We start from the raw sequence: 11,248 nt of genomic DNA, 5'->3' as shown, positions 1-11,248 counted from the left end.
TAAGGTGATCTGCGAATTAAGGTTTACATCTTATTGCATGCCAGGTCATTAGAAACGGTTATACTCTTTCTAAATTCTTACACCTGTAACTGCTCATTATTATTAATGAAAGATTATTCGATTGTCAACAAAAAAAGTGTACAAAGACTTCCGAAATAAAAATGCATAATACATGGAGCTCCGTATGAATTTTGCCTAAAAGAATGTTGAGGGAAAAAAAATTAAAAAAAGAGGTTAAGGGCACATTTAAGAAAAAATTAGGGGTTCTTTTAGACTTTGTACAAAACTAAAATAAAATTCTTTTCTTTATGGTCAAGACAGAGAGGAGCATAATAGAAGCAGAGTTGGAAAAGAAGAGAAAACACAAACAGCAATGGCCGCTCTACAGTATTTGGAGTCACTGAGAAATACGCAACCGGAACTGGCGGAATGGTACAATTCGCTTGCAGATCTGTATCAGAAGAAGCTCTGGCATCAGCTCACTCTCAAGCTCGACCAATTCGTTGCTCTTGCTGTCTTCCAGGTCCTAGGGTTTTCTGATTTTTTTTCAATTTTGATTAGGTTTTCTGTTTGCTTGTTTTTATTGGATCTCTACTAGTTAGAGAAATATGGGTACCTGCTATTTTCTTAATTGGAGTCTTAAATGTTGGTTGCTATGTGTAATTAGGGTTTTTGTATTGCCGCAAAGTTGGATTTGTAATTTAATTTTTTAACTCAAGTGTCAGAATTTATGTTGGGAAAATTGGGGTTTTTTTTTGTAATAAGTTCAGCTGATGCAACAATTTGTGGACATGACTGTGTCTTATGTTTTTTCAGTTGAAAAAGGTTAATTCTGTAACCTTCATTGGCTTTATTGGACCTTTCCTAGTTGAAATGAAACAGTCTTGTGTTTTGAAGAGTAAAGGCTTACTTTTGGATGTCCATGTATAGGCTTTTATTTGGCGTCTGTTTGTCGTGGATGCCTCAGTTGAATGGATTGTTATTAAGTTCCTTAGAAGAGAATTTTATCAGTTTTTATGTGTATGTTAAACTCATTATGGTACCATTTTGTACAGCAGACTGGTGATGCTCTGATACAGTTATATCAAAATTTCATCTCTGATTTTGAGACCAAAATAAATCTTCTCAAGCTTGCGCACTTTGCTGTCATAGTATCTCGGCAGTATAAAGAGAAAGAAGCTGCCATCGCTTATCTTGAAGGAGTAATTGAAAAGCTTGTAGCAACTCGAGAGTTACGCATCGATGAACCCATTCTTTACATTAAGATGCAATTAGCTATCTTGAAGCTAGAGCAAGGAGATCAAAAGGAGTGCAAGAAACTTCTAGAAGATGGAAAGAGTACACTAGAGAGCATGACTGATATTGATCCATCAGTATATGCCAGTTATTATTGGGTTGCATCTCAGTACTATAAATACCGTCAAGAGTTTGCCGAGTTCTACAAAAGCGCTCTTCTTTATCTTGCCTATACATCAGTGGAGTCCCTCTCAGATTCGTTCAAGCTGGTATGTGCTTATATTGGTAAACTAATATGTTATTTCCAATGCTTTGTTCTTCTACCTTCTTTTGTTCCTATTATCAAAGATATGCATAGTTTATGTGGATACAAAAATTGCTGATATCTTTTAAGAATACACGCTACCTCTTTCCTCTCAAGATACGATCTAAGCATCATCATAATTATTTCTGAGGTTAATATGTCTTTTCTTTAAACGTTATCGTGTGCTTCGACTTTCTACTAGCCTTATATTTATCAGAAACAATTTATATGATATGATAGTTTAGAGATTTCGCTTTGAAATGTCAAAGCTTAACTAGGAGAATTAGATAACCTTGTGATGGACTGAAGTGTAATCATTTATAAATCCCAAAAACAAAAAGGCTAAAAAAATTTAAACTGTAAGGACTCACTGTTTTTAAAAACAATGTAGGGGTTGTTTTACCTTAATCTGTTGTGCGGCTATGAGAGATATATGGTGCCCCTTAATTGTAGCTGATATCATGTTTTACCAATGATTCCCACCTTAAGATTAGTTTGGCCACTTTTTCTACAAGAAACGTACTAAACTATGAATGTAGGTATCAATGCTCAGTTTAATCAATGAGTTCAGAGCCCCACTTTGCAATCTGTCTGTTCAGAGATTAGCACTAATATGAATGAGAGATTCTTAATTCGTTATGTAGCTTCTGTAAAGGGAAATCACAAGTATTGCATAAGTGGACATGGAATGCTAGGATATATGCAAACCACTATTAATGAACTTCTGGTAGAATGAGTTCCATGATAGTATGCCTTAAATTTGATCTTAATGTGCATTTTGGATACAATTAATATGACTGTTTAATTTTCTATTTTAGGATTTGGCATTTGATCTTTCCCTCTCTGCGCTTTTGGGAGATAATATCTACAACTTTGGAGAACTGCTTGCTCATCCAATTGTAAGAGTATCTTCATCTTTCGTTTTTCTTCATTGCATCTGTACATTGTCTTTGAATATTAGTCATGTAAATGTAATTCTTCTTTCTAGGTTGTTACTAGTTGTGCAAATGTAAATCTTCTTTTTTGGCTGTTATTAGTTTAATGATTTTTGGGAAGTTGAATGAGAGTTGAAAAAGTTGGTGTTTTGATGTTTGCATATTTAAACTGTCATATTCTAGTTGACTTTTGTTTGACTTGTTTCAAGCAGCGACAGTGTGAAATTTTTTCAGGTTTTACTTGATTCTTAATGCTACTCATGTATGTAGTTCCTATTTTTTAGCTAATACTGGTGTTATGTTTATAGGGTGGTTGAAGTGGGAGGAGGGAGGGGGATTGGTTTTTTTGGTTCTGACATATTTAAGTTGTCCTATTATAGTTGATGAAACTTCAACTCATTAATGTATAAGAAGTGCTACTAAATTATTTCAATGTTCAAATTCTACTCCTGATATTAAGTGTTTTTCACTTGGTTGAACCAAATGTTTTGTTTCTTGAAGCGGTGTAGATCATTTAGTTTTTCATTTGCTTGTCACTAAATGCTATCTAGTTTCTTGGTGCATGTTTCATAAGGGTGATACTGTTGAAGGACTTCAGATTATTCCCTTAGAAGATACTAGATACTGGCTGAATTATTTTCTATTATATCCACACGATACAATGTAGAGCATATTCTATAGGAAGAATGGACTAGAGTTATAGTGCGGTTTCAAGATCCCAAAATACCAACTTGCACTGGTAGTTGTAAGTTGGTCAAATTTTGATTATGCTGCCATATTTGCTGTGCGTGACAATCTTTCGATGAATTTGCTTGTGCAACTTTGGTTGTTGAGTACTGGTAGTTTTTTCACTTATTGCTTGATTTACATTGTGTCACCTCTGTAATGTGTCTTGGTTTGGGAAGAGGTAATGATGTAATTCAAGTCTTAGCTTTTGTGGTCAAAGACTGTTTATCCTCAGCAACAAACCACATCGAACTTGAGATGGCTAATTGAGTAGATGGTCCAAGTGGTTGTGACTGCATTTAGCTATTACCACTGTTAGAATCATCCCGATTCGCGAGTTGAGTCGAGTCAGGAGGAAAACAAGTCGAATCTACTAGGGGAATTGCATATACGGTAGAGTTGATCTTGAATCAGTCCGAATTGTTTGAATTAGACCGTCTCTGATGAGTCAAACAATTCTGTAAAAGCTGGAAAAGAAATTCTCCAACGATAATTTTTTTAATCTAAATTAATTATAAGATATTTGTAGATTTTATTGTTATAAGACTCCAATTGAAAGAAGAAAAGAAAATGAGAGCAGATGTTTGCACTGGTAGTAGATAATATTACATAAAAAGAAAAAAGAGGATGAAGAGGTTGAAGATGAAGAGGAAAGAGGAAAGAGAAAAAAAGGAGAGTCCAAAATTATGTGGGTGTAGATGTGTTATCTTTTAAAAAGTTCTGGTCAAATTAAATGACGTGTCAGTAACATCTCTTACGTGTAGGTGTAGGTGGGGTACTTTATCTAAAGTTTTGGTTGTCCTTTTAGTGGCTTTTGAACTGTAAGCACTCTAATTCATATGATAATTTTTTTAAAACTTAATATATGTTAAAATTTTAAAAAATGTATGTATAATATTTATTTCTATATAAATTATTTATATATAATTAATATTTATCAATTTACACTGAATCTTACAATTTGATTCACGATTCACAATTCGACTCTCGATTTAACAACTATGGTTATTACCCATTAAAAAGTTGTATACATGCAGTGATTACCACTTCTAAAACTAGTATAAGTCAGCTGTGGCCCCATATGTAACCTAAAGTTGCTAAATGTGAATATCACATTAACTTTGAGAGAATCATCTTGTGGCTACAGCTGCTAATATGAGACGTAATACCTTTTTGGAAGCTGATTTCTAATATTTATGAGGTATCTAAGCTAGCGTACCAGAAGAAATTAAAGATTTTTTGCTAAAAATCATTGGAGTATGGTGTGTTAAAAAGAATGTTTGATTATTTTGTTTATTTGCAAAGTAGCTAATTTTGGGTGGTGACATAATGATAAGACACCATGCCACTGTGCTGGCAGCTGCATGCTGAACACAAGCACAAAGTTGAGTTTTAACTCACAAATGTATTTGTAATGCAGCTCAGCTGATATACTTAGATCTCAGATAGTTCCACTTTCTTCCCGTTTATTATTCCCTTGCAAAAGTTTTGTCAAAATGCCTTGTGCATTTATAGCTTTGTCGTTGTTATGAGCTATAAATTAGAGTTCCCTAATGAGATAAGAAAATCATACATGCTTCAAAGCTCTTTTTTCAAAATGAGGTTTGCTGACGAAAGATTATGCTTTGTTCATTCTAAATTTTGTCCAACATTGTGCCTGTTATTATTTCCTGGCTTTATCTTTCATTGTATGTTTGGGACATTGACCAGATATCTTCTACAGATTAAGAGTCTTTTGGGAACACAAGTCGAGTGGCTCTACTATATCCTTCAGGCATTCAACTCCGGTGATCTAGTTCGCTACCAAGAATTGTGCCGCGTGCACACTGCATCTTTGAGGGCACAGCCAGCACTAGTTGAGAATGAGCAGAAGCTGTTGGAAAAGATCAATATTCTCTGCCTGATGGAAATCATTTTTAGGTATGTTTGGCTTCTATTAAGCTTAAATGATCTTTTCTACGTGTGAATTGTACCTTCCAAGTTTGGAAAATATATCATTCTTGTATTAATGAGTACTGAGCTAAGACTAATACATGCTTTCTCTCAGCCGTTCTTCTGAAGATAGAACTATTCCACTAACTGCCATTGCTGAGCGCACAAAGCTTTCTGTTGAGGCTGTGGAGCATCTCCTTATGAAGAGTCTTTCTGTAAGTCCTTTCTCTTGATATTGGTGTTAGTCTTTGAAATTTATAGCTGTTGTGTTTTTTCTCCCTAACTAAATTAATAACAAAGTGAACAATGGAACAAAATGAAAATGTAAAATATTTAGTAATTTTTTTATTTGATTGGAAGCTATCATCTCATGACTGACATCTAATGTTTGTGGCATGACCAGTTCACTGAAAATAGCTAGATTTGTTACTATTGATGTCAAAAATTATGATGCAGTATTGAATCTGATTCTAGGTATTCTGTGAGGTTTGATGCCTTTGGATTCCTCAATTGAATATTCTTGTTAAGAAAACATTATATAGCATGAAAATATAATACCAAAAGGATTAGGAAATTTAACACAATTATGATTAGGACGAGCTGGAAAATTTGTCATTTGAAACTGTTAATTGTGCTATGGAAAGCTTGCATTTTTTTCTAGTTTAAACAGAAGTTTGCTGCAGGTCCATCTTATCGAGGGCATAATCGATCAAGTTGAGGGAACAGTTCATGTTTCATGGGTGCAACCAAGAGTTCTGGGGATTCCACAGATTGAATCCTTGCGAGATCGACTGGATAGTTGGCTGGAGAAAGTACACACGGCATTAGTATCGATCGAATCTGAAACACCAGATCTGGTTGCGTTGTGATTTTTCTGACTTTGGGTTGCTTTCCTTATGTTCTCAATCTCCTTTCTTTCTTCTCCGAAAAGGGAAAAATGGTAGGCAGCATAGTGGGGAGAGACGCTATAGCCAGTCATTTGGGAAGTTGCTGCTTATTAATATTGTAGAATCCTTTTCCTGCGTCATTTTTTGAAAAAGAAGCAGCTATGTACTCTCTTTAAATTTGTCATTGCGGAGATGGGAACAGAAAAACAGGTTAATCTTACGTTATTTCTTTTTCATTTCATGATTATCAATTGCATTTTATGCCTCCTTAATACTAAACTCCACTATGTATTGAAATGTGTTTAAATGCATTTAGGGGCATTTGGTTTAAAGTTAGGAATTGGAATTGGAATTAGAACGAAGGGGAATATAAATGAGAATAATTATTTTTCACATGTTAGGTTCAGTAAACTAGTGTTGGAATGAAAATAGGTAGGGGTGTACAAAAGTTTAATCATGTTTGATTCGATTTGATATTATAAAATAATTAATTTTTTGGTCGGCTAGGTTTTAGACATAATTCTTTTAGTATAAATGGAACCAAAATAACAGAACTAATGGGCATAATTTGGTATGATAAGTCTAAATCTTTAAATTTTTTGGTTTGTTTCGTTGTTAAACATAATAAAATATTTTCGATTTGATTTGGTTTTGGAAAATCTTGATTTTTTTTTGATTTAGTTTGGTTTGGTTAGTTTGTATTGTAAAAACTGATTTTGTAATCTGGTTTGCTTTTGAACGTAATATATTGTCAGGTAAGTTCTACTATAAGCCAACCCAAAATAATTGAACCAAATTAAAAAAACTAAACCAAAATTGGTTTAATTTGATATTATAAAAAAATTGAATTGTTTAGTTTGGTTTTTGATATTAATTTTTTAAGTTCTAAACTAAACATAACCATAATAATAGACTACTGAAAAGCCGATAGTATCAATGTGTCCTCTTCGATTTGAATATTTTAGAGATAATTAGCAAAATACCTAAAAGAAGAAAAAATTAAGCATTTCTTAATCATATTTTTCTACTCCGGCGCGTTTCATTTTCTTCCTCCTCCTCCTCCTCCAAACAAAACAACTAATGATTTCAACAAATAAATTCAACATTTTCAGTCATAAACAATTAAATAGATTGATTTTTCTAATTCTATCATCACTTTTTAAGAATTTATTGTGAGTTTCAAATTTAGTTTCCGATCCGCTCGAATTTTTAATTCGTAATCGAATCGCTTCAAATTTCACTTGGAATTCAAATCCAACGATCATAACTTTCTTCAAAAACAAAGAAAACTGTAAATTTTTAATTTATTTATTCTCCTTAAAAGTTTATTAAAAACGGTTTCAAATAGTTTCAAACACGGTTTCAAACGGTTTCAAATAATTTTTAAAACACATATTTATTATCATATAAACAAAATTATACAACGGTTTCAAACAGTTTACAAGGGGTTCAAACAGTTTAAAAGAAAACAACATCAAACAATTTATAAAAGTTTGACTTGATTTTAAAAAATAAAACATTTCAATTCGTCAGATCTGTTATTTTAATATTAAAGCTTTTGTTCAATTTTAGACATCAATTTTTGTTTAAGTTTCAAATATAAACCAAACTAAGATCACAAAAACACTGAACCAAAAAATCAACCAAAACAACGATTCAGTTTGATTTGAAAAAAAATTATGTTTAAACTTTTAGTTCGGTTTTGAGAAAATAACTTTCTTTTTATATGGTTCGGTATGGGTTGACCCGAAAGTACATTTTTATTAGTGAGAATTAATTTAGAGTTTTACTAATATATAATGTTTAATAAGTTATATATAAATATTTAAAAATTTATTTAGTTTTTGTTACTTTTAAATTTTTAAATTTTTCTAAAAATATATATTTGAAAATATTCTTTTTATTATTTTTTGTTAAATTTTGATTTAATTTTCATAATAATGACAAGTGCATTACATGAGTAAAAGATATTTAAATGAATTTTAACAAAACAAAAACAAACTAAATGATAAATAGATCATTTTTTTTCCTAGATAGAGTTAGATAAAAAGGAAGGAACACCAGCTAGGCGGGAATAGGATGGAGGAATAAAGCATAATCCGCTTTTGCCCGTTGGGCCAATCTGTGGGCTTCGACGTTGTTCTTTTTGAAAAAAATTAGAATAAATATTTTATTTTTAAAAATAATTTAATTTCCTATCTCAATTAGGAAAAAATAGAGAAAATATCTCATCATTTTAATGATTTTATATTTTTACTCTAAAACATTTTTCTATTATAATTATACCTACTTTTTATTAAGTTTTTACTCTAAATTTATATTTTATACTCTTATCGTATCATATAACAACTGTCATTTTTTATATTTCCTTCTCTTTTTCTTCCTCTCTTTTCTCTCTTCTTCTTCTTCTTCTTCTTCTTCTTCTCTGTTCTTCGTCAATTTTCTTCTTCTTCTTTATTTCTTCTTTTCTTCTACATTTTTTTTCTTTTTTCTTTGCCGTTTTTTCATTGCTCCGCCGCCGTTTTTTCATCATTCCACAATTGCTCCACTGTGCTTTCATTTTTTATTTTAGCGAATTTTTCTTTAATTCATGGTGATTATTGTGATTTTTTTAACACTCAGATCTAAATAATTACTCTTGATTTTTTTTCAATTTTAGATCTATTGCATGAAAAACGAAGTTATGATGGAAAAAAACGATTTTCTGCAAAAAAAAACAGATCTAATTATCATATGATTATCATAACACTGCAGAAAAAATAATTTTTTTTATAAAAAAACTAGCATCCAATTATCATATGAGTATCACTGTATTATCATGTTATTATCATAACACTGCAAAAAAAATTCTACAAAGAAAAAAATTGATTATCATGTTGTTATCACTGTATTATCATGTTGTTATCATAATATCATTATATGATACCGAGATGATAATGTTTTATAGTACCTAAATGATAATGTTATGAAAACGACATGATAATATCTATGATAATGTTATGATAAAACAGTTTCTGATTATCATATCAATAATACTACATCATCATCATCATATCGTTATACTCTAGTGTGATAATGTTATGATAATGAAGTATGATAAGGTTATGATAACGTACGTAAAAAAAATTATAGAAGGATTTCATGATAACAGAATGATAATGTTATGATAACTAAATCAGTTTCTGATTATCATGTCAGTATCATTATAATAATGTATGATAAAATAGTGTCTGATTATCATGTTAATATCACTATATTATTATATCGTTCTATAACACTGCAGTATGATAACTAGATGATAATGAAGTATGATAATTGAATGATAACGTACGTGAAAATATAATTACAAAATAATTCATAACCAGTGATAACCAGATAATAATAAAATAATAAAGTTATAATAATAGTATGATAATATGATACCTACATGGAAAATAAAATTACAGAAAAAATATGATAACGAGATGATAATGTGAAGATAATATGATACCTGTATGAAAAAAAAAATTATGATAACGAGATGATAATGTGAAAATAATATTATGATAATGTTTTATGATAATAAATAATAATACGATACATGCATGAAAAAAAATTATAAAAAATTATAATAACGAGATGATAACGTGATGATATCTACATAATTATATCAATGATATTGTTATGATAAGGTCATGATAATACCACGATAGTTTTTTTTTTAAATGTTACAATAGGGAGATTGTTAAAAATATAAAAAAAAATTAAGATATAATTATTAAATAAAAAAATGAAATATTTTTTATACTAAATATATTCAAATAATTTATAAAAATAATATTATTATGTTAATATTATTATAAAAATAAAATATTATTTTGAAAAGTTAAAGAGATAAAAAAAATGACATCAGATACATATAAGAAAGAAAGAAAGAAAGAAAAGGTGCATGTCATGTTTTATATGATTGGAGTAAAATCATTAACGAATAAAGGATCGCTTTCACTCTCGAACTTGCGTCAAAGTATCAAAAAAAATCCAAAGCTGAAAAAAGGGATCACTTATACCCTGAACTTGTGTAAAACGGGTCAAAAATCCCCCTCCCCACTCTCACCTAAGAGAGTGTACTACACTCTCCGGTTTTTCATAGTGGTTTTGTTGCCCAGGGTGGTTTTTGATAGAAAAAAGTTTAAAATGGTCCTAATTTTTTTTAAACATTACAAATTAAGACCTAATAATTAAAAAAGTACAATTTAATCTCCATTATTTTAAAATCTAAAACAACAAAATAACCCTCTAATTTTTAATATATAACAAATTAATCCCCAAATTTTAAAATCTGAATTAACTAATTAACCCCCAAAATTAAAATATTAACAAATCAGCCCTAATTTTTTAATATACATAAAAAAATTAATTTTTTTTAATTTTTTTTTAAGAAATACAGACCCGCAGGTCTGTTCTTCCAGACCCGCGGGTCACAGATCCTCAGGATCACCTGAGGATCTGTTATTGAACAGGTCCTCCAGCGAGGATCTGTTCTTCACAGAGGATCTATTCTTCACAGATTCTCGTGCGCGAAATTCCGGCGAGGAGGCTCCTCCTCCTCGTCGGAACGGAAAAAAAGTGAATTTGTTTTTTTAATAAAAAGTCTAAAAAGACCCCTAAATTAATTAGGGATTAATTGTGATTTTATTAGATTTAATTGTGATTAATTAAGATTTAATTGGGAAATAAAATATTAATTAAAAAACCCACTCTCCAATTAAGGTGCCACATCAGCATAAGGGGCTTTTTGAGCCGGTTTTGACAAGTTAAGGGTATAAGTGATCCGGTTTTTCAGTTTTGGACTTTTTTGATACTTTGACGCAAGTTCAGGGGTGAAAGTGATCCTTTGTTCAAAGAAAAATTAAGAGCATCAGAACAAATTTGATAGCATTCGGCGAAAAGACTAGTAAAGTGGGAAAGTGGGAAAAAGTAAAGTCATGTAACTCAAATCTTTTTGAAACTTTATCAGAAACAAACAGTACTTCTGATAACTAAAAAAAGTGTTTATTCCGTACGACGGCTGTGCCATGTTATTTTTATAATAAGTCAATAACCATTTGCGATAGAACAAAGGATCACTTTCACCCCTGAACTTGCGTCAAAGTATCAAAAATTCCAAAGCTGGAAAACCGGATCACTTATACCCTGAACTTGTCAAAACCGGCTCAAAAGGCCCCTTATGCTGATGTGGCACCTTAATT

At 30.9% G+C, this 11,248-nt stretch overlaps 1 protein-coding gene across 1 annotated transcript; it reads left to right on the top strand.

The window, feature by feature from the left end:
- The first annotated feature begins 315 nt into the window (after positions 1-315).
- LOC126664357 (26S proteasome non-ATPase regulatory subunit 13 homolog A) lies at positions 316-6,256 on the top strand. The gene is made up of 6 exons (XM_050356713.2): positions 316-523; positions 1,059-1,505; positions 2,359-2,439; positions 4,925-5,121; positions 5,249-5,348; positions 5,817-6,256. The coding sequence occupies exons 1-6, from the start codon at positions 374-376 to the stop codon at positions 6,000-6,002; spliced, it is 1,161 nt and encodes a 386-aa protein (XP_050212670.1). The 5' UTR covers positions 316-373; the 3' UTR covers positions 6,003-6,256.
- Positions 6,257-11,248: the final 4,992 nt, after the last annotated feature.

The sequence above is a fragment of the Mercurialis annua genome, linkage group LG1-X (assembly GCF_937616625.2).
Source record: "Mercurialis annua linkage group LG1-X, ddMerAnnu1.2, whole genome shotgun sequence".
Lineage (NCBI taxonomy): Eukaryota > Viridiplantae > Streptophyta > Magnoliopsida > Malpighiales > Euphorbiaceae > Mercurialis > Mercurialis annua.
Note: the sequence above shows the minus strand (reverse complement) of the source record. Positions and strands in the feature narration are given on the sequence as shown.